Raw genomic sequence first — 24,575 nt, 5'->3', positions numbered from 1 at the left:
ATAGCATATAAATAAATAAAAACTTTAGTTCCAAATTAAAGCATTGCAGTTACTAATACAAAAGTATTATCAAGTAATTATGTAAATAATATTAACGATTGACTTCAGGACAACGCAGTATTGTTTTATAGTTTAGCATACTTTGCCTTTTTCGCGTCTATTCCCGCCCACGCGGGGCGTTCGGAAGGATCATCAAAACATACCGTAAAAAAAACGTAGGCGTGGTTTAATCCGGCACAGCCAATCAGGACATTCTGTCTGCGGCGCGCAGCAAAACAGTTGAATTTCAAATTTTAAAAAAAAACAGTGTAGGCGGCGGCTTGAACACACTGAACAAGATCCCGGTGCAGGTTCGCTTAAAAACAAAAAAACGAAGAAAATCCCCGCACGGTTTCACTTCCACAAAAGGTGTGTATGCTTACTAAAATTCACATGGTAACTTTGCTTGGAGCGAGTAACGAATCGTAGAATAAGAAAGAAAAACGACGTTTTTTTATTTTTTTGCCTGCTACTTAAGCCCGGAACACCGGCGGACCATCATGTCCCGCCTGCCAGTCATGGCGACTAAGCGGGTTCTCGCAAACGTCTCCGAGAACATTCCGGACTCCCAGCCTATTCAGGTAAAAAAAAAAAAGACATATTTGTCGACGTTTATTGCTGTGTTTAGTAGTCAAGTTTACTAATGACCCCACCCCCGCATGTTGTCCCTGCAGAAAAAGTTCCGTAAGGACCCAGAGTCAGTTAGACCCAAAGTTGCTGCCACAGTGATTGGCACCAAGCGGGCACCTGTTGCATCTACCAGGCCACCACTTGGTAAGTCAACTCATGAAAGAATGTGGGGGATGCACTTAATGTGACACTTTCCGGTATGTTGTTTTTTCCTCTTACTTCTGACACCTCCGTTTTTCTTCCTATTTCTGTCACAAACTTCTTCATCTCTCCTCCACCATCAGCTATGTACACCCATAGATATAACTATATATACAAACTAGGGCTGGGCGATATGGCCTTTTTTAAATATCGCAATATTTTAAGGTCATATCGCGATACACAATATATATCTCGATATTTTGCCTTAGCCTTAAATGAACACTTGATGCATATAATCACAGCAGTATGATGATTCTATGTGTCTACATTAAAACATTCTTCTTCATACTGCATTAATATATGCTACTTTTAAACGTTCATGCAGAGAGGGAATTCACAACTAAAAAAAATTACTATTTTTTTTCATACTGTGTTGATCTGGAATTGTTTGCCTGGTGTGGGTGTGTGGCACCAAACGGAGATGTTGACGTGCGGAGTAAGCCCTCTTCTTTGTCTAGCGCAGGGGTCGGCAACCCAAAATGTTGACCAAAAATACAAAAAAAAATCTGTCTGGAGCCGCAAAAAATTAAAAGCCATATTACATACAGATAGTGTGTCATGAGATATTAATTGAATTAAGATGACTTAAAAGAAACTAAATGACCTCAAATATACCTACAAATGAGGAATAATGGTGCAATATGTACATATAGCTAGCCTAAATAGCATGGTAGCATCGATTAGCTTGCAGTCATGCAGTGACCAACTATGCCTGATTAACACTCCACACAAGTCAATAACATCAACAAAACTCACCTTTGTGCATTTATGCACAACGTTAAAAGTTTGGTGGACAAAATGAGACAGAAAAAGAAGTGGCATAAAACACGTGTTAGAAAGTCGGAGAAAGTCATAAATGTAAGCAAACTACGGTGAGTTCAAGGACCGCCAAAATTAGTAGGACAAAACGTTGCTCACCAAATACTCGAATCAGTGAAGCATGTTTAATACAAACAGTGTGCTTTATAACAATTAGGGAGGTTTGTGTCATGTTTGTCTTCCTACAGAAACCATATTAAAACAAAAAATATTTTTTTTCCCCTCATCTTTTTCCATTTTTTATACATTTTTAAAAAAGCTCCAGAGAGCCACTAGGGCAGCGCTAAAGAGCCGCATGCGGCTGTAGAGCCGCGGGTTGCCGACCCGTGGTCTAGCGGATGACTTTTCAAATGAAGCTACAAATTAGCAGTGTAGCCGAGTGTCCCGGGTTCGCCTATACCAGGGGTCACCAACGCGGTGCGTAGCCCGTAAGGACCAGATGAGTAGCCTGCTGGCCTGTTCTAATAATAGCTCAAATAGCAGCACTTACCAGTGAGCTGCCTCTATTTTTTACATGTTATTTATTTACCAACAAGCTGCTCTCGCTTTGCTCGACATATTTAATTCTGAGAGAGACAAAACGCAAATAGAATTTGAAAATCCAAGAAAATATTTTAAAGACTTGTTTAAATAAATTCATTTATTTTTTTACTTTGCTTCTTATAACTTTCAGAAAGGCAATTTTAGAGAAAAAAATACAATCTTAAAAATGATATTAGGATTTTTAAACACATATACCTATGCAATGCCAGGCTTCCCACTAACTGCCTAAGAAACCGATAACAGATTTGGTGTCCAGTTCAAAGTGTGACATGATTTATTTAAAAATTTGAGAGTTGACTTTTGAATTTTACATGAGTTATTATTTGTACAAACATGGTGCAAAGTAATTCATGATTTGTTAAAAAATGTTAGTGGCTAGTTAGTTAAAATGGGATATTGTGATTTCACAAGACTGTCTTAGAAGTGATCATTTGAAAATGTTCAATTTGAAAAATGTGCACTTAGAGAAAATATAAAAATAAAGTGTTGCATATTGATATTTATCTGTTTCTATATATATTTATTGTCAGAAATCATTAAGATGATCAGTGTTTCCACAAAGATAAATATCATTAATTATTAATAATAACATAGAGTTAAAGGTAAATTGAGCAAATTGGCTATTTCTGGCAATTTATTTAAGTGTGTATCAAACTGGTAGCCCTTCGCATTAATCAGTACCCAAGAAGTAGCTCTTGGTTTCAAAAAGGTTGGTGACCCCTGGCCTATACAGTGTACTTATCTAATAAAATAATAAACAGGAGACATTAGAGCAGGTTCGCTAGCCACCGCTTCTTTAATGTCAACATCACACACCTCCTTCCACAACCACACACACCCTACGTCACAGCCCTACGGCAACAACTCTGGAGGGACAAAACTCCTCCTCCTTACCTAACACACTCCGGTAACTTGGGACACCCTGAACTGTTTGTTACAGCAGTAATGCTACTTTTTATAGCAACGCTTTTGCCCCACACTTGACAAATTACGGTTGTCTGTTCGACATATTCCCACTTGAAGCCAAACCACCGCCAGACGATGGACCTCCTGCTGTTTTTCTTTGGAATTCATTATTCCTCCATTTGTTACCAGACTCGCACCTTCTTTCTCTTGTATTAGCGCTCGCACCACTCCGCTAGCATCACAGCTAACGTTAGCCATACTGCTACCTCTCTGCTCGGGGAGGGCGTATACGTATGTGACGTATGACGTGACAGTATGTGACGTGTGTAAGAAAGTGCGCTTGCTGTCTGAGAAGGAGAGACAAGACAGAGGGGGAAGAGCCTGTAGTGTAATGTGAAGTGAATTATATTTATATAGCGCTTTTTGTCAAGTGACTCAAAGCGCTTTACATAGTGAAACCCAATATCTAAGTTACAGTTCAACCAGTGTGGGTGGCACTGGGAGCAGGTGGGTAAAGTGTCTCGCCCAAGGACACAACAGCAGTGACTAGGGTGGCGGAAGCGGGGATCGAACCTGCAACCCTCAAGTTGCTGGCACGGCCGCTCTACTAACCGAGCTATACCGCCCCCGCATGTCAATGTCCGCAGCTAAAAGCAACTGCGTGAGAACGCATACTCGAATATCACGATATAGTCATTTTCTATATCGCACAGAGACAAACCTGCGATATATCGAGTATATCGATATATCGCCCAGCCCTAATACAAACTTTACTTGTAGCGGACATACGCTAGAGATAGAGATAGAAAACTTTTCGGTTATCAGAAAGGACAAGAATAAACATGGTAGGGGTGGATGGTGGATGCAATCTTACTTGGAGAAAATTAAGATTTCTAATAATTGGCCCTGTGATGAGGTGGCGACTTGTCCAGGGTGTACGCCGCCTTCCGCCCGAAGCAGCTGAGATAGGCTCCAGCACCCCCCGCGACCTGAAAGGGACAAGCGGTAGAAAATGGATGGATGGGAAGATTCCTAATAAATGACACTAGAATACGCACACATTTGATTGGTAAATCATAGTATAACGACCTGGAATGACACTTTATGTGTGGTGTTGGAGTTGTCCGACTTTTTGTGTGGCTGTAAACGCATCATTGGCATCTAAGGTGCGCAATTGCACAGGCGCGCACCTTAGAGGGAACGTTGTTCTCAACTCTATTAGTGCCTTAGTGTAAACTTGTCTGAGTAGCAAACTGAGGCAGTATTTGTCATTGATAAAACTTTCGGCGAATCAAAATGTATGACCAATAAAAACGCAATAAACGGGGACGGAAATTTGACCCGACAAATATAAACAAAAGAAAACACTGACGGCAAGCGATAATCAAGACCAGGGGTGCTCATTACGTCGATCTCGAGCTACCGGTCGATAGCGGAGGGTGTGTCAGTCGATCACCAGCCAGGCATTAAAAAAATAGTCCTAAAAATGAGCGATCATAAATTTTCACTATGACGTCACTTTCGTCACTTTATTGACATTCACGGCACCCGAGGGTCTTCTGAGATGACGCTGGCTGCTGCCAGCTCATTAAAATTACCGACAGGAAGGCGAGAAACACTTTATTTCAACAGACTCTGGCGCCGTACCTGTCGTCAAAACTCCAAAGACCAACTGCACAGTTGCGCTAACAAAATAAGAGTCTCAGAAAGCTGGCGTGCACAAGCTAGCAAGCTACGGAGTTTGCCGACAATGTATTTCTTGTAAAGTGTATACAAAGGAGTACGGAAGCTGGATAAATAAGATGCCAAAAACCAACCACTTTCATGTGGTATTGGACAGAAAGGGGGACTTTTTTTCTCCTCCATTCGAAAATGCGGACGTTATCATCACTACTATCTGATTCCAATCAATGCAAGTAATCAGAATCAGGTAATACCAACTTATATTCTTGTCTTCATGAAAGAAAGGAATTTATATGTGTTAAACATGCTTGTATTATCATTAAACACCTTTAATTTATTAACAATATTAACTATATGTGTTAAACATTCTTGTATTATCATTAAACACCTTTAATTTATTAACAATATTAACTATATGTGTTAAACATGCTTGCATTATCATTAAACATCTTTAACTTGTTAACAATATTTACTATGTGTTAAACATGCTTGCATTATCATTAAGCATCTTTAACTTGTTAACAATATTAACTATATGTGTTAAACATGCTTGCATTATCTTTAAACACCTTTAACTTATTAACAATATTAACTATATGTGTTAAACATGCATGTATTATCATTAAACACCTTTAACTTGTTAACAATATTAACTATAAGTATTAAACATACTTGTATTTTCATTAAACACCTTTAATTTATTAACAATATTAACTATATGTGTTAAACATGCTTGTATTATCATTAAACACCTTTAACTTGTTAACAAAAACATATATTTCATAAATAAGTAAATATAAATTATATATATATGAATGAGGTAGATCCCCACGACTTGATCAATTGAAAAGTAGCTCGCCTGCAGAAAAAAGACAATAAAAAAACAAGCAAACCGGGCGGTAGGTTAAAAAAAAATTTTGCAATAAATCTGGCTGAGCAGAGGTGTGTGTTTGTGAGAAGTACCACTTTAAGCTTTTAATCCCGATTCTCTTCCCTCTGTCCCCTCTGCAGCTAAGCCAATGCGAGGTGGTGTCCATGCGGCTGCGACTGTGGCTGTGGGTCCTTCCAAGGGTAAGATTGTGGTCCAGTGGAGGTCCTCCAGAACAATTTCACCATTTCTTCTTATCTCCAACCCCCCGCCTAGGCGTCCCCAGAGCGTCTGTGGCTTCAAGCGCAGCGAAGCGAGGGAACGTGAAACCAGGCGTCGCATCGACTGGCACAAAAGCAGGTAAGACGTGGCTGGCCGGTGGTCTGGTGTTCTTGCCATGTGTTGACGATGATGTCATTCGCAAGCAGGCGGCGGCGGCGGCACCCGCAGACAGCCATGGGACCTAAAGGGCAAAGTCAGCGACATGGAGGTGAAACTCCACACCTTCCAGACCAAGGTGAAATCTGCCAACGAGGAGAACGGAGAGCTGAGGATCTCCGTGGCTCAGTGTCAGTTGAGAGCGACTGAAACCGAGAGAGAGCTTTCGCGGCAGAGGAGCCTGATCAGGTAGGTCTAGCGTCCCTTTCGGGCCACAACACACCGCTTTCCCGTGTCTTAAAGGGGAACATTATCACAATTTCAGAAGGGTTAAAACCATTAAAAATCAGTTCCCAGTGGCTTATTTTATTTTTCGAAGTTTTTTTCAAAATTTGACCCATCACGCAATATCCCTAAAAAAAAGCTTCAAAGTGCCTGATTTTAACCATCGTTATAAACACCCGTCCATTTTCCTGTGACGTCACACAGTGATGCCAATACAAACAAACAGCAAGGTATAGCGACATTAGCTCGGATTCAGACTCAGATTTCAGCGGCTTAACACTGTCTGATAAGATAATTACTAACAACTATGAACTAGGTTTACAGCATATGAAATACATTTGGCAACAACATGCACTTTGAGAGTGCAGACAGCCCATTTCAGGCGCGCTAAGAACATATATTTTTCCACAATTTCAGCACGCAGGTTAACCATACCTAAACAGACACAAAATACTGCATTACACAAGACTACCCGAATGTACTCGAATGATTGAAAAAAATTAATGTTTTTAAGCTAAATTATTGGTAAACACAGTTTATGTATAATAATTTACGTAAAACCGCGAGTAATGAATTAAGTTTTCATCAATTAATATATTCTGTAGACATACCCTCATCCGCTCTCTTTTCCTGAAAGCTGATCTGTCCAGTTTTGGAGTTGATGTCAGCAGGCCAGGGAAGCTAGGGTCGATATTCTTCTCTTGATCATCTTCTGTGGCATAAGGGACGGTGTGAGCCAAGACATCCAGGGGGTTTAGCTCGCTCGTCTGCGGGAACAAACTGCCGCCATTGCTTGCCGTGCTACCGAGGTCCTTTGTCCCTGAATTGCTCACACACTCCGGCAGATTCAATGGGGGTCTGGCGGCAGATTTCTTTGACTTTATCGTTGGAAATGCATCTGCTTTGAGTGTCGCAGGATATCCACACATTCTTGCCATCTCTGTCGTAGCATAGCTTTCGTCGGTAAAGTGTGCGGAACAAACGACTGACCATTTCGTCGGCTTTCCCCACACCCTCGTATTTTGAACACATTTCGTCCAATTTCTTGCCACTTTCGCATCTTTGGGCCACTGGTGCAACTTTAATCCGTCCCTGTTCGTGTTGTTACACCCTCCGACAACACACTGACAAAAGTGAGAAAATGGCGGATTGCTTGCCGATGTGACGTCATCGCTCTGAGAGCGAATAATAGAAAGGCATTTAATTCGCCAAAATTCACCCATTTAGAGGTCGGAAATCGGTTAAAAAAATATATGATCTTTTTTCTGCAACATCAAGGTATATATTGACGCTTACATAGGTCTGGTGATAATGTTCCCCTTTAAACGTCTGTTTGTTTTGTTTCCAGCGAGCAAGAGAGCAAGCTGCTGGCCTTCGCGGGTGTCCAGGCTGAGTTGGAACAGGTCTGCAGTGAAAACAACACTCTGCAGATGGAGCTGACAAACCTGCAGAGCAAACAGAAGGTGATGGAGACGCTGCGGATCAGTCAGGAGACTGAGCTGCAGACTCTCAAGGTAACTACTGGACAGGATCATCCCGGTCCCCGTTAGGGGGGGGGGGAGTTCCGTTCATCAGATGTTGGACCTTTCCTCCTGTGCAGATGAAGCTCTCCGTGCAGGAGACCACCCTGGCCCGCCTGCAGGTGAGCCTCCGGGATGCAGAGGAGCAAGTCTGCTCTCTAAAGGACACGGTGTCCCAGCAGAAAGATCAACTCCACGCCGGGGAGATGGAGCGCAGGCGTCTTCATAACACGGTCCAGGAGCTCAAGGCAAGTTGCCAGCAGCGGTCCAGACTGCATTCACTTTGAAATAATTTAGCTGTGTCTCAAAGGGAATCCTTTCGTCAGTACGCTTCAAAAAGTATACAGTGGAACCTCGATTCACGAACTTAATTGCTTCTTGAATAGGGCTCGTTAATTGAAAAGTTCACATAGTGAAGCAAATTAAGAAATGATGTAAATATGAATAATGGCTTCCAGCCTCGACAAAAGTCCATATTTCAGTTAAGATTTGTGCACATTGAACTACTATCGATTTTATCGATATATACAAGTTTTTTGTAGCACACAATTAAAAAAAACAACTAAATGAATAATAATTAGAGATGTTCAATAATATCGGGCTGCCGATATTATCGGGCTGCCGATATTATCGGCCGATAAATGCTTTAAAATGTAATATCGGAAATTATCGGTATCTGTTTCAAAAAGTAAAATGTATGACTTTTTAAAACGCCGCTGTGTACACGGACGTAGGGAGAAGTACAGAGCGCCAATAAACCTTAAAGGCACTGCCTTTGCGTGACGGCCCAATCACATAATATCCACGGCATTTCACACACACAAGTGAATGCAATTCATACTTGGTCAACAGCCATACAGGTCACACTGAGGGTGGCCGTATAAACAACTTTAACACTGTTACAAATATGCGCCACACTGTGAACCCACACCAAACAAGAATGACAAACACATTTCGGGAGAACATCCGCACCGTAACACAACATAAACACAACAGAACAAATACCCAGAACCCCTTGCAGCACTAACTCTTCCGGGACGCTACAATATACACCGCCCGCTACCCCCTACCCCCTAAATCAACCTCCACATGCTCTATTAGGGAGAGCATGTCCCAAATTCCAAGCTGCTGTTTTGAGGCATGTTAAAAAAAATAATGCACTTTGTGACTTCAATAATAAATATGGCAGTGCCATGTTGGCATTTTTTCCATAACTTGAGTTGATTTATTTCAGAAAACCTTGTTACATTGTTTAATGCATCCAGCGGGGCATCACAACAAAATTAGGCATAATAATGTGTTAATTCCACGACTGTATATATCTGTATCGGTTGATATCGGAATCGGTAATTAAGAGTTGGACAATATCGGATATCGGCAAAAAAGCTATTATCGGACATCTCTAATCATAATAAATACATTTCTCCTCTTGTTCCGGCGTACTTTTTGCCCTTCAGTAGCTTGCGCCGTTCCCTTACTTCCTTAGCAGCACACATAACAAAACATGGCCAATGCTAATGTTCCATAGAAAATAAAAGTTTGGTATTGCAGAAACAGGCGTGGAACTAGTGACTGCATGTTGCAAAGTTTGTTTCAAAAAGGCATCAGCACAACTAACTTGTTCCAGCATCTGAAACCGAAGCCTCCAGCCGATCACTAAAGCAGTCGCTCTGCACACCGTCAAGATGTGTGAATGAAAAAGTTTGTGTTTACTTTATCCACTTACTGAAACAACCTACAGTCCTCTCAATGTTTTACTTCATTATATATTTGGATACAATATATTATACATTTTTATTTGTTGTTATTGTATGTTATTCAAGACAGAAGTTTGCACTTTATTGATCTCAATGTTCGAGATCACACAATGTGCAATGCTGCATTTTTGTTAACAGAAGTATTATTTTCAAGCAGAAGTGTTGCTTCCCAAGGGAAGCTCTTAATTTAATTCTTTGAAAATTATTCCATGAAAAGTAAAATGTTTTATCTGGTGTAAAAAGCCCTGAGATCGGTAGGTGGTGAGTTCAAAACCCCGGCCGAGTCATACCAAAGACTACAAAAAATGGGACCCATTCCCTCCCTGCTTGGCACTCAGCATCAAGGGTTGGAATTGGGGGTTAAATCACCAAAAAATTATTCCCGGGCGCGGCCACCACTGCTCCCCTCACCTCCCAGGGGGCGATCAAGAGTGATGGGTCAAATGCAGAGAATAATTTCGCCACACCGAGTGTGTGTGTGACAATCATTGGTACTTTAACTTTAAAAAGACCATCATTATACAAATTAGAATTTTGCTAGGAGTAAGATGCAGCATATGCATAAAATCTTGTTTTGAATTCTCTTTGTCATTTGTATTCAATGGTTTCTTTTAAAATGAAAAAATCGTAAATCAACATTTTTGTGAAAATTGGAGATTTTATTTTTATAAAGTGCTATACAGTACTGTATATCAAACGAACCAAACAAAGAGGTTATGGATCAACTTTCTCTTTATTTACAAGCCAAAACAACAAGCTGAACTGTCCTGTGTGCGTTGCTCTGCCAATGCGCGCGCACACACAGAAGTCCCTTTGGTGCCCTCACAAACGATCAGAAATCACAAAACTCCTTAACTTAAACAGCCATATTGCTACAATAATGAACATTTTAAAAATGTAAAATCAACAGAGCGAGAAAGGGGGAAGAGTGTGTGCCTTGAAAGCGGCTCCACTGAACGCGAGTAGCATTTCTCCACTGTGATTATGTCTGCTTTGCTATGTTTTTCCAGAGAAGTCCGGTCTCATCACAATTAAAACTTGCTATGGTACGAAGCCTGCTTTGTCGATTCTTCCATACTTGTGAGCGCTATTAATATACCATATTTTTCGGATTATAAGTCGCTCCGGAGTATAAGTCGCACCGGCCGAAAATGCATAATAAAGAAGGAAAAAAACATATATAAGTCGCACTAGAGTATAAGTCGCATTTTTTGGGGAAATGTATTTGATAAAAGCCAACACCAAGAATAGACATTTGAAAGGCAATTTAAAATAAATAAAGAATAGTGAACAACAGGCTGAATAAGTGTACGTTATATGAGGCATAAATAACCAACTGAGAACGTGCCTGGTATGTTAACGTAACATATTATGGTAAGAGTCATTCAAATAATTATAACATATAGCAGTGGTTCTTAACCTTGTTGGAGGTACCGAACCCCACCAGTTTCATATGCGCATTCACCGAACACTTCTTTAGTGAAAAATAATGTGTGTTTTTTTCAAATTCAAGACAGAGTTGAAAATGAACCGTGCATGAACATCACCTTGTTCAAAGAACAACACCAATACAGTGCATGAACTCACAACAAATTACACGCCTGCAAATCAGTGTGACTTCTGTTGTTGCCTTTGTGAGACCAGTTCAGATATGCGCCTTGGCAAGTGCCACTCTCATGTCATTTTCACAGCAAAGTCTGTTCTTTTTCTTCGTTTTTATGTCCAGCATCCTCGAAAAGGATTGCTCGCAAAGATATGTTGTAACAAATGGTATAAAAAAAATTCCGGGGCTTTCTGAGCAATGACTGGATACTTTTCCATTTGTCGACACCAAAACGTTGAGAGCGTTGTTCTGAAGAGTTGCGGTTGAACCTGGCTCTGCTGAATTTCAATGAATTTGTCGAGGTATTCATCATTGACATTTGCTGTCTCAACAGCAAACGTGAACGGCTGTCTCACCCGTGCCGGTTATGACTCTCTTGTAGGGAAATATCCGTCGAGAGACTTATTAGCAAGCTCATCTAAGTGCGTGGCAATTGTTTGCTTCAGTTCCATGGGTACAGAAATGTCTCCGATTCCAGACACATCTCGTTGCTCACATGTGCTCCACTGAATGCTCAAGGAGTTTTTGCGTTTGCTCAAGCATATGGAAAATTAGAGGGAACATTGTTTGGGGGTGTCCATAATACGGCGATAGGGAGAAGTTTTTATTTACACGATGAGTTGGGTGTGTCTTGACCTCCGCGGTGGAGGCTCCGCCGAACCCCTGAGGCCAACTCACCGAACCCCTAGGGTTCGATCGAACCCAGGTTAAGAACCACTGATATAGAACATGCCATACGTTTACCAAACAATCTGTCACTCCTAATCGCTAAATCCCATGAAATGTTCTTCCTCTGTGTCACTTCTAAACAACTCTGCCAACTCCAAAGGTAGACAATGCGCCGCTTCCTCTTCTATCGGTATGTCTAGTCCAGTGGTTCTTAACCTGGGTTGGATCGAACCCTAGGGGTTCGGTGAGTCGGGCTCAGGGGTTCGGTGGAGGTCAAGACACACCCGACTCATCGTGTAAATAAAAACTTCTCCCTATCGGCGTATTACGGATACGGCAACAGCAGAAGTCAGACAGATTTGCAGGTGTGTAATTTGTTGTGAGTTTATGCACTGTGTTGGTTTTGTTCTTTGAACAAGGTGATGTTCATGCACGGTTCATTTTGTGCACCAGTAAAAAAACATGGTAACACTTTAGTATGGGGAACATATTCACCATTAATTAGTTGCTTATTAACATGCAAATTAGTAACATATTGTTTCTTAACTAGTCATTAATAAGTAATTATTAATGCCTTATTCGGCATAAAATCGGAACCCCCTAACCGTCTAACCCTAACCAAATAACTCTAAATTAAGTCTTTGTTACTTAGAATATGTTCCCCATACTAAAGTGTTACCAAAAATATATAACTTTGTCTTCAATTTGAAAAAAAACATTTTATTTTTCACTAGAGAAGGGTTCGGTGAATGTGCATATGAAACTGGTGGGGTTTGGTACCTCCAACAAGGTTAAGAACCACTGGTCTAGTCTCTTACGTGAATGACATGAAAATTATTTGATATTTTACGGTACTCTGTAATTTCACACATAAGTCGCTCCAGAGTATAAGTCGCACCCCCGGCCAAAATATGAAAAAAAAAACTGCGATTTATAATCCGAAAAATACGGTACTCCTCGCAAATAGTCTTTTTTTTTTTTTTTTTTTTTACTCTACAGTGATTCCCTCCTTCTTTCCACGCTGGTCTGTTGTCTTTTTGGGACTCTTATTGAGTTAGCAAAATGTACAAGACTTGTCAAAAGGCAAAAAAAAAAAAAAAAAAAAAGTATTGAGAAGTGACTATAGTGGACTGGGGAACAAGTGACGTGGAGGGCTCTCCCCCAAAAATGCTTCGCCCTGCTTTTTTTCTCTGCAGGCAGGACGCAAAATTAACGAATGAAACGTTCGTACGCGCAGACATGGTTCGCACTCGGAGGCATATTTGGCTCGATCGAAAAGTTTGTGAATAGATTGGTTCGTAAATCGACGTTCCACTGTACGGAGTACTACTGAGTGTGCAAATGTTGACAGTGTGATGCTGTATAGCCAAGATGCTGACTATTTAGTAGGGCTGTGAATCTTTGGGTGTCCCACGATTCGATTCAATATCAATTCTTGGGGTCACGATTCGATTCAAAATCGATTTTTTTTTTTTCAATTCAACTCGATTCTCGATTCAAAAACAAGTTTTTTCCCGATTCAAAACTATTCTCTATTCATTCAATACATAGGATTTCAGCAGGATCTACCCCAGTCTGCTGACATGCAAGCAGAGTAGTAGATATTTGTAAAAAGCTTTTATAATTGTAAAGGACAATGTTTTATCAACTGATTGCAATAATGTAAATTTGTTTTAATATGACTTATTTTATCTTTGTGAAAATATTGGACACAGTGTGTTGTCAAGCTTATGAGATGCGATGCAAGTGTAAGCCACTGTGACACTATTGTTCTTTTTTTGTATTTTTTTATAAATGTCTAATGAAAATGTCAATGAGGGATTTTTAATCACTGCTATGTTGAAATTGTAACTAATATTGATACAGTTGTTGATAATATTCATTTTTGTTTCACTACTTTTGGTTTGTTCTGTGTCGTGTTTGTGTCTCCTCTCAATTGCTCTGTTTATTGCAGTTCTGAGTGTTGCTGGGTCGGGTTTGATTTTGGAATTGGATTGCATTGTTATGGTATTGTTGTGTATTGTTTTGTTGGATTGATTAATTTAAAAAAAAAAAAGTTTTTTTTAAATAAATAAAAATAAAAAAAATCAATTTTTTAAAAATGAGAATCGATTCTGAATCGCACAACGTGAAAATCGCGATTCGAATTCGAATAAATTTTTTCCCACACCCCTACTATTTAGGGCAGCAAGGGGCGTCACAGTGCAATAAATGAGCATTCAAAAAGGTTTAAGTGTACTTACGGAAGTGCGCCAGTTGAGACGAGGCTGTTATCAATACCACTTGATTATGTTTGACACCAAAATCTCCCCCTCATAGGGAAATATCAGAGTCTTCTGCAGAGTGCGCCCCCTGGTGGGCGGAGGCCTCAGCAAACACATCCAGCTGGCCCCCGCTGACAACAAGACGATAACGCTGGCCAAAACCGAGGAGGTGTGACTCTGCAGAGGCTCTCCCTCAAAGTCAACACTTTAAAGGGTGCGTGAAACAAAAAAATAAAAACCGCTCCCTTTCAGTCTCACACAGGAAAGAGTGCTGACACGCAGAAGAACTACAACTTTAGCTTTGACTACATCTTTGGGCCCCAGGCTTCACAGCAGGAAGTAAGGATGAAGTCAAGTCAACCAAAAGTCTGTCCACCTTCATTTCAACGTTGTACCCCTGCACCACCCATCAGATATTTGAGGAGATCTCGCTGCTGGTGCAGTCGGCGCTGGACGGCTACAACGTCTGCTGCTTTGCGTACGGCCAGACGGGAAGCGGGAAGACGTACACCATGGAGGGGGCGGAGTACGACGAGGCCCGCGGCGTCATCCCCAGAGCTGTGCAGCAGATATTTCGAGCAGCAGAGAAACTAGAGGAGCAAGGCTGGGAGGTTTGTTTTCTATTTCAGGGTTTCCCCTAGATTGTCATTATATATGTGGGGTTATGGCCTGGAGCGTGGTCAATATGACATCATATATATGATGTCATGATAATTTTGATTTGTAATGATGCATATATTTTCTTGTAAAGGCTGAACAAATGTTTTATGTATATTTAAAAACAAATGTGTTATTAATATTTTTTTTCTTATATTTTTCTTCCGTCCAAACGAAGGTTCAAACCCGCACACGGCGTAAATTTTAGATGTAGAAATGTCAAAAGAATTAGGGTACTTTGCACAGGCTTGAACAGTAAATGCTTTATTGTGAAATATCTTTCTCTCTTTATTTTTGTCGGGTGTCAACTGCATTTAAGTGTGTGACCATCTGGATGGTGTGTGTGTGCGTGCGCGCGCATACACACATATATATTATGTGTGTGTGTGTGTGTGTGTGTGTGTGTGTACATATATATATATATATACATACCTGCCAACTACTCCGGTTTTCCCGTAATTAGTACGGTTTTCATCAACCTATTCCGGGTTACGGTTGCAGTGATCAAAAATACGGTTTTTCATTAATTAATTTTTTTTTATTTTTTTAAAGTTTTATTCACGAAATCGCGTAACAACAATGACAATTGACACTGCTTCCCGTAACTTCCTATCGAGCCATTCCGAATGCCATGCGTGAGGCTATTTATAGCACCGCTGCCAAGCACGAGGCACCAGTTGCCATTGTTTCCAAACGAGCGAACGATCATGGAATCAGCCGGAGAAAAACAAACAAGCAAACGAGTCTTAAACCAAAAAGAAAACTGCAGTCATTCCGTGAAGAATATTCAAAAGCCTATCCGGGAATAATTATCCGTTCCAAAAAGGGTGAAAACTACGCGAATTGCACCTTGTCCAGACAAGATTTTTCGATCGGACACAGAGGAATTAGCGATGTAAAAGACCATGTTGGGACAAAAAAACACAAGTCTAATGTCGTTGCTAGCGATACAAGTGGAAAACTTTCAACGTTTTTCGTCGCCCAAACAGATTCTTTGGATGTGATAAATACCGAAGTTTTATTTACGGAGGCAATAATTGAGCATGGACTTCCAATCGCACTGGCTGATCACATGGGACAGTTATTTCGGAAAATGTTTCCCGACTCGAAAATCGACAAAAAATATGGATGTGGTCGAACCAAAACATCAAACATTATTCAGTGTCTTGGAACAGAATCCTCAAAAAGTATGTCATGAAGAGGGAACCATTTAGCATGTCGACTGACGGCAGCACCGATTATGACGATGTAAAACTGTACCCCATTTGTGTTCGATATTTCGATGACGACATTGGAAAAGTATTGTCAGTACTTCTGTCTTTGAGGGAATGCAATACGGCTTCCACAGGCGAAAACATTTACAAAATACTCGCGGAAGAAATAGACTCAAACGAAATTCCTTGGCAGAATTTGGTTTGCTTTGCTGCCGATAATGCTGCAGTGATGATGGGATCTAAAAAGGGTGTTGCAGCTTTCATTACGGAAATGTCTCCTTCGGTTTACATCGCCGGTAAGTACAGTTCGTAGCATAAAAAAACTCACAAAACATAACATTTTAAGTAAATCTTTTATTACATAAACAATAAATCAAATCAAAAATAATTTCTGTAATATTTTTGTTTTGAAAAGTCACTGTGACTGATAGAAAAGTGATGGTTTTAGCAACATTTTAACCTGTCTGAATGCTAATAATCATTTTGCGTCGGGGAGCGAAGCCTGAACCCCCCACCAGGACTTTGTCCTGGACCTACCGGGGCCTGCGGCTCCTGGACCCTGGCTACTAGGTTTTTCTGATTTCAAAAGTTGGCAGGTATCAATTGACTCTCAATTGCCATATTTTCATTTTACAACAATTGAACCAATAATGAAGAAACTATTCTCACTCATTTCATTCTTAATCTATTCAAAAAAATATTATTATTCCCAATGTGTCCTGTCCAGCCATTCAAACAAATGATACTGTTGATGTAGATGCCCATATTTGATGGACACATTTACTTTAGTAAAGAGAAGTGTTGGATACTTCACTTGTTGCCTTATTTGTATTTGACTTTATTCAATGTTTGGGAAGCATTTTATTAAACAAAACTAGTTTTATATAAACTAGTTATATAGAAATTGAGAGCTGTTTGTCTATTTTATGGAGGAATGGAGTTAACCATAGAACTGGCATCCAATGTATTTCTACTGTTCAAATCCCACCAGCAACACATTTTTCGACTTAATAATGGCACTACTCATTATTGCAGTTCACGTTCACGGCAAGCTTTGTTGAAATCTACAACGAGAGCCTCCGAGACCTCCTTTACACGGGCAAGGCCAGCAAGAGGCCCGAGCACGAGATCCGCAAGTCCGCCAGCAACGAGGTGACCATCACCAACCTTGCATATCAACAAGTCTGCAACGAGGACCAGGTAGGACCCGCTTGTCTGTTTGAAGATCGCGTGGACGAGGCTGATGTCCATCGATCTGGATGCTCTCCTCAGGTCCTCGGCTTGATCGCATTGGCCAACCAGAACCGATCCACAGCTCAGACGGCCCAAAACGACCGCTCGTCTCGCTCCCACTCAGTCTTCCAACTGGACATCAGAGGAGTGAACGCGAGCAGGGATGTGAGGTGCAAGTGTGAGTGTCCCCCACATTTAGGCTGTCCACACAGGGAACTGTAATGTCCGCTTTTCCACAGCCACGCTGTGCCTGGTGGACCTGGCTGGTAGCGAGCGTATGGTGAAGAGCCAGTCCCAGGGCGAGCGCTTCAAAGAGATGACCGCCATTAACGGCTCCCTGTCCAACTTGGGCATTGTCATTGCCGCGTTAGCCAACAAGGTCCCCGACTCAACCTTTTGTGCAAGGCTTCTCCGCCTGAATTCCTGTTTTGACTTGCAGCGGTGTGTGTTGCAGGAGAGCCACGTCCCCTACAGGAACTCCAAGCTCACTTACCTCCTGCAGGGATGCTTGGGAGGGAACAGCAAAACGTGAGTTATATTACTTTGTTTAAGGATTGTACGGTATACCAGTACTAATAAAGTACCGCGGTACTAATGAATTAAAAAAGGTACCGTATTTTTCGGAGTATAAGTCGCACCTGAGTATAAGTCGCACCTGCCGAAAATGCATAATAAAGAAGGGGAAATTTATTTGATAAAAGCCAACACCAAGAATATACATTTGAAAGGCAATTGAAAATAAATAAAGAATAGTGAACAACAGGCTGAATAAGTGTACGTTATATGAGGCATAAATAACCAACTGAGAACGTGCCTGGTATGTTAACGTAACATATTATGGTAAGAGTCATTCAAATAACTATAACATATAGAACATGCTATACGTTTACCAAACAATCTGTCACTCCTAATCGCTAAATCCCATGAAATCTTATACGTCTAGTCTCTTACGTGAATGAGATAAATAATATTATTTGATATTTCACGGTAATGTGTTAATAATTTCACACATAAGTCGCACCCCCGGCCAAACTATGAAAAAAACTGCGACTTATAGTCCGAAAAATACGGTACTATGCTGCTTTTGCAAAACAGCAGTACTTTTTGTTTTCATGTCGCGAGTCAACACACAGCACTAGGAAGCAGAAACAGTGTAGAGCAGTGTTTTTCAACCACTGTGCCGTGGGAGATGATCTAATTTCACCTATTTGGGTTAAAAATATTTATTGCCAACAAGTAATTATAGTCTGCGAATGATGTGTTGTTGTTGGGTGTCGGTGCTGTGTAGAGCTCGGCAGAGTAACCGTGTAATACTCTTCTATATCAGTAGGTGGCAGCCAGTAGCTAATTGCTTAGTAGATGTCGGAAACAGCAGGTTAAAAGGTATCTAATGTTTAAACCAAAAATTAACAAAAGGTGAGTGCCCCTAAGAAAAGGCATGGAAGCTTAGGGAAGGCTATGCAGAACGAAACTAAAACTGAACTGGCTACAAAGTAAACAAAAACAGAATGCTGGACGACAGCAAAGACTTACTGTGGAGCAAATACGGTGTCCACAATGTACATCCGAACATGACATGACAATCAACAATGTCCCCACAAAGAACGGTAAAAACAACTGAAATATTCTTCATTGCTAAAACAAAGTAGATGCGGGAAATATCGCTCAAAGGAAGACATGAAACTGCTACAGGAAAATACCGAAAAAAGAGAAAAAGCCACCAAAATAGGAGCGCAAGACAAGAAGTAAAACACTACACACAGGAAAACGGCAAAAAACTCAAAATAAGTCACGGCGTGATGTGACAGTAGACCTACTTTGAGACAAGAGCTATGCTTGGTTATGGTTTAGTCATATCCAACAATTGCGACGACGACTTTTTTGCTGTCAACTGAGTTTCGTTTTTTTAATGATTTCTGCTGGTGGTGTGCCTCCGGATTTTTTCAACGCAAAAAATGTGCTTTGGCTCAAAAAAGGTTGAAAAACACTGGTGTAGAGACAGAAGAGGGAGGAGAATGTATGTATTTTGGCTTAGAACTAAGGATAAAGGTGAAGCTATAAACACTGAACCTGAAAACCTAGCCAGCTAGCGGCTAACATCCATCCACAGTGTTTTAGCTACTTCTATATCACGAATCCTCGCCTCCATGGTGACAAATAAACTACGTTTCTTACACGTATCATCCCTGCAGGAGAAGTAATAGCTAAACATGCTTCACTACACACCATAGAAGGATACAATAGCGCTCCTAAATGTAAACAAATGGGTGGACCTATACAAATATCGACTGAAACGATACAGAGTACAAAGTAGTAGTCGATACAACAATGATATCGATAAAAAATATATATTTTTCACAAATTCTGTGTTTTTTTTATTGTTTATAAAGGATGGAAATATTTCCCTGGACACAGGAAGATTTTAATTAGAACCCTGTAGCTGCTTGGTATTAGATTGATACCCAAATTTGTAGTATTACCCAAAAGTTATGTAAAGTATTAAAACTACAGAAGAATAAGTACTTACTTTATTTTAACAAGTGTTGATAGAACATGTTACAACAGAAAGCAATCAGATATTAACAGTAAAAGGAACAAGTAGATTAATTATCCATCCATTTTCTGCCGCTTGTCCCTCCGTAATTTTGACAAAACAATACAATGGGAAATGACACAGTATGATAATGCATGCGTCCACAGCCTGTGTAGCCCGTTTGCTTGCTTACTCCTGAATAAGAAGTTGTCTTGTATGTTAAATATCTTATTTAATGCCAACATTGTTCTTTATTGCATAAGAAACATGTTTAATGCTCTACAAAAAGTCAGTGTTCAGAAACAAGAAGAAAAATACAAAAATGAGGGGTATTTTATTTGAACTAAGCAAAATTATCTGCCAATAGAACAAGAAAATTTGGCTTGTCAAGACTTTCCAAAACAAGTAAAATTAGCTAACCTCAATGAACCCAAAAATACCTTAAAATAAGTATATTCTCACTAATAACAATTGCACTTTTCTTGGTAGAAAAAACAAATATGAGACCTTTTTTCTCAATATGTTGAAAAATATTCTTAAATTAAGTAAATGCTAGTGTCATTATCTTGACATAATGATATGCGCTCGGCATTACATTCCAAGTGCGTGCTCTTTCAGTCAATTAGTGCGCAAGGAATATATATATATATATATATAAAATTACAATTAAAAATAATTTGGTCGGGGGCCGGGCTGTAAATATATATATTTACAGCCGGGATGTAAATATATATATTTACAGCCGGGATGTAAATATATATATATATATATATATATATATATATATATATATATATATATTTACAGCCCGGCCCCCGACCAAATTTTTTTTTATTGTGTGTGTATATATATATATATATATATATCAGTGTTTCCCACACATTCATTTATTTGTGGCGGCCCGCCACGAAAGAATTACGTCCGCCACAAATGGATTTTTCGGCTTTTGACTCGCTCGACCGCTCATAAAAGCAATGGGACTCTGTCTGTGAATGTACCTTGTAGTTACAACTCCGGTGCAGTAGGTGGCGGTAGCCTATAACTCCGCCAATAGCACTTAATTCACCTGGTGGGCCAGAAGAAGAAGAAGAAGAAGAAGACGGCGGAGTAAAAGAACCGACCGACCGGATCAAAATACGAGGTAATATAGGTTGTAGGTAGATAAGTTATAGCTGCATCGCTCGCGGCTCGTCATATATTTAACGTTAATCCGCGATTTCACCGAGCGTTTAACTGACGGTTAGCAGCCTGACGCTGCTTCATTAATACTGCCGCTGTTGTCAAGTCACGTGTTACAATACCGACGAGCTAACGTGTCCAGGTTATAACCTGTTGTCAATAAACACACGTGGAGACGGTGCTTCAGATACTGCATTAATAATGAAGCTAAATTGTCCACTGTCCACTGCAGCATGTGAATGCAATGAAAAGAATAAAATCTGAGCCAACCAGCTGTTAAAATGTTGTCCAGGTTAATGTTTTGGCCATTAAAGGCCCTTCATTTCAAGATTTCAACTGTGATCGGGCTTTAAACAGGTGGCTGACCTGTTCAGATGGGTGTAACTCAGGCGAGCTACTTTTCAATTGATCAATTTGTGGGGATCTACCTCATTCATATATATAATTTATATTTACTTCTTTATGAAATATGTTTTTGTTAACAAGTTAAAGGTGTTTAATGATAATGCAAGCATGTTTAACACATATAGTTAATGTTACTAAATTAAAGGTGTTTAATGATAATACAAGTATGTTTAATACATATAGTTAATATTGTTAACAAGTTAAAGGTGTTTAAAGATAATACAAGCATGTTTAACACATATAGTTAATATTGTTAACAAGTTAAAGGTGTTTAAAGATAATACAAGCATGTTTAACACATATAGATTCCTTTCTTTCATGAAGACAAGAATATAAGTTGGTGTATTACCTGATTCTGATTACTTGCATTGATTGGAATCAGACAGTGGTGCTGATAACGTCCGCATTTTCGAATGGAGGAGAAAAAAAGTCCTCCTTTCTGTCCAATACCACATGAAAGTGGTTGGTTTTTGGCATCTTATTTGTCCAGCTTCCGTACTCCTTTGTATACACTTTACAAGAAATACATTGTCGGCAAACTCCGTAGCTTGCTAGCTTGTTGTGCACGCCAGCTTTCTGAGACTCTTATTTTGTTAGCGCAACTGTGCAGTCGGTCTTTGGAGTTTTGACGACAGGTACGACGCCAGAGTCTGTTGAAATAAAGTGTTTCTCGCCTTCCTGTCGGTAATTTAAATGAGCTAAATATTTACATAAAGTGTTGTACTTATATTCCAACTCCGCGTTCTTCTTGGTCATCGCCGCTGCCGCCGTCACCCCCCGACCACACCACCACAAATAGATGACTGTCCTGTGGGAAACACTGTGTGTGTGTGTATATATATATATATATATATATATATATATATATATATATGTCTTAATAAGGTTATCCAAAAAATAGTGCTCGATACCGTAGTAGAGCGCAATATATGTATGTGTGGGAAAAAAATCACAAGACTACTTCATCTCTACAGGCCTGTTTCATGAGGGGGTTCCCTCAATCATCTCCTGTTTCATGAGGGGGTTCCCTCAATCATCTCCTGATGATTGAGGGAACCCCCTCATGAAACAGGCCTGTAGAGATGAAGTAGTCTTGTGATTTTTTTCCCACACATACATATATATATATATATATATATATATATATATTTACAGCCCGGCCCCCGACCAAATTTTTTTTTATTGTAATTTTGAGGAATTTATCTAAATGTGCATGAACTATTTCTGTTCAAAATAGTTTGAAATGTTAAATGTTTAAATATTAACTGTCAGTTTACTGTACTGTGCCAACTGTACTACTATATGAGTACGTATGTTCTATTGTTTCATTGAAAATAAAACAGCAAAGTCCATTTGGCTGTCATCTGTTTTAATTATGAGACACAATTGTGTCAAAGTCATGATTTTTTTTTTCATGCTTGAAATAAGAAATGATTACTTTAAAAAAGTAGTTTTATACTTGTGAGTGTTGATGACACAGCTTTGCAACAGTTGATATTCTAGTTTCAAGCATGTTTTACTCAATATAGGTCATCAAATCTCAGCAACAAGCTGTAATATCTTACTGAGATCATTTAGGACCAAAACACTTAAAACGAGTAAAAAACTCTAACATAAAATCTGCTTAGTGAGAAGAATTATCTTATGAGACAGAAAATAAGCAAATATCACCCTTATTTGAGATATTTCATCTTACTTAGATTTCAGTTTTTGCAGTGTGTATCATAAGATTTTTTAGTTAAAATTAAGCCAATTAAATTTTTTGTGGTCCCCTTTTAATTTTGAAAACAATCGAGATACATTTTGGTACAAGCACCAAAATATCGGTATAATTGGCCATTATGCAATTTATGTTCATGGAGGTACAAAATGTGAGCAAAAAGCACAAGAAGCAAAACAAAATAATCAGAAGAACCACAATTCCATTTTCTTCTTTTTCTTCTTTCTAAGTGTCACAAACAAGACGCAGGAAACATTTTAGCATCTCGACTATATTTGTAACACACTAAAGTGGTTTGTTTCCATTCCAGTCTGATGTTTGTCAACATTGCCCCTGAGCCAGACAGCTTTGGGGAAACGCTGAACTCGTTGAGGTTTGCCAGCAAGGTGAGGCGCCGCCATGTTGCCTTCCCAACAACCGCTACCTTCAGACGCCTCAACTTTTTTCTGTGTGCCTTTTTGCTCCCTTCGCAGGTGAACGATTGTGTGATTGGCACTGCAAGCGCAAACCGCAAGTAGACCCGCGAGCACAACCCGCGCCTCACCTGGACCACCACTTTTTTTTTTTAACGAATAAACTATCACTTTGATTCTTTTGATGAGTTTTCATTATGTGGTCACTGGTCTTTACCATTCAGTCCCTACCTGTAATACAGTATACCAAAATAAACCACTGTTCTATTATTTCAATGATTGGACACAGAACTAACGAAGAATAAAAATGCTTACATTTTACATTGTAATATTTTTTTCCTTCTGTTTATGGCAGTGGTTCTTAACCTGGGTTCGATGGAACCCTAGGGGTTCGGTGAGTCGGGCTCAGAAGTTCGGCGAAGGTCAAGACACACCCGACTCATCGTGTAAATACAAACTTCTCCCTATCGGCGTATTATGGATACGGCAACAGACTGATTTGCAGGTGTGTAATTTGTTGTGAGTTTATGCACTGTGTTGGTTTTGTTCTTTGAACAAGGTGATGTTCATTTTGTGCACCAGTAAAAAAACATGGTAACACTTTAGTATGGGGAATATATTCACCATTAATTAGTTGCTTATTAACATGCAAATTAGTAACATATTGGCTCTTAACTAGTCAGTTAAGAGCCTTATTAAGTACTTATTAATGCCTTATTCGGCATGGCCTTATTATAACCCTAACCCTACTCCTAACCAAATAACTCTAAATTAAGTCTTTGTTACTTAGAATATGTTCCCCATACTAAAGTGTTACCAAAAATTAATGTTCACTAAAGAACGGTTCGGTGAATGCGCATATCAAACTGGTGGGGTTCGGTACTTCCAACAAGGTTAAGAACCACTGGTTTATGGTATATTACATGTATTTTTGCCAACCGCCAGAAAAGTGCACCGTTTTTGTGTACCTGATATATTTGTTGATATCCATTTTATTATTTCAGTACAATTTACACAGTTTTAAAGGGCTTTATTAATGAAGTTGGTCTGGTGCCT

At 39.7% G+C, this 24,575-nt stretch overlaps 1 protein-coding gene across 2 annotated transcripts; it reads left to right on the top strand.

The window, feature by feature from the left end:
• The first annotated feature begins 250 nt into the window (after positions 1 to 250).
• On the top strand, positions 251 to 23,775 carry kifc1 (kinesin family member C1). Of its 2 annotated transcripts, none has more exons than XM_061930947.1 (17): positions 251 to 408; positions 518 to 620; positions 714 to 813; positions 5,833 to 5,892; positions 5,966 to 6,049; positions 6,118 to 6,316; positions 7,701 to 7,866; positions 7,953 to 8,120; positions 14,221 to 14,334; positions 14,418 to 14,504; positions 14,579 to 14,776; positions 17,072 to 17,236; positions 17,309 to 17,447; positions 17,509 to 17,648; positions 17,724 to 17,797; positions 23,417 to 23,492; positions 23,580 to 23,775. In XM_061930947.1, exons 2-17 carry the CDS (start codon positions 540 to 542, stop codon positions 23,622 to 23,624), a joined length of 1,896 nt encoding a protein of 631 aa, XP_061786931.1. In that variant the 5' UTR covers positions 251 to 408; positions 518 to 539; the 3' UTR covers positions 23,625 to 23,775. The 2 variants fall into 2 exon arrangements, with proteins under 2 accessions (XP_061786931.1, XP_061786930.1); XM_061930946.1 differs by having other exon boundaries at positions 6,115 to 6,316.
• The last annotated feature ends 800 nt before the right edge of the window (positions 23,776 to 24,575 follow it).

The sequence above is a fragment of the Nerophis lumbriciformis genome, linkage group LG37 (assembly GCF_033978685.3).
Source record: "Nerophis lumbriciformis linkage group LG37, RoL_Nlum_v2.1, whole genome shotgun sequence".
In the NCBI taxonomy this organism is placed as follows: Eukaryota; Metazoa; Chordata; class Actinopteri; order Syngnathiformes; family Syngnathidae; genus Nerophis; species Nerophis lumbriciformis.
Note: the sequence above shows the minus strand (reverse complement) of the source record. Positions and strands in the feature narration are given on the sequence as shown.

Bases quoted from the DNA above. Each gene is read 5' to 3' on its own strand.
- kifc1 (XM_061930946.1), top strand. From the start codon at position 540: ATGTCCCGCCTGCCAGTCATGGCGACTAAGCGGGTTCTCGCAAACGTC. The intron at 14,777-17,071 runs GTTTGTTTTCTA...TCATTATTGCAG, and splicing joins TAGAGGAGCAAGGCTGGGAG to TTCACGTTCACGGCAAGCTT. The intron at 17,798-23,416 runs GTGAGTTATATT...TTTCCATTCCAG, and splicing joins TTGGGAGGGAACAGCAAAAC to TCTGATGTTTGTCAACATTG.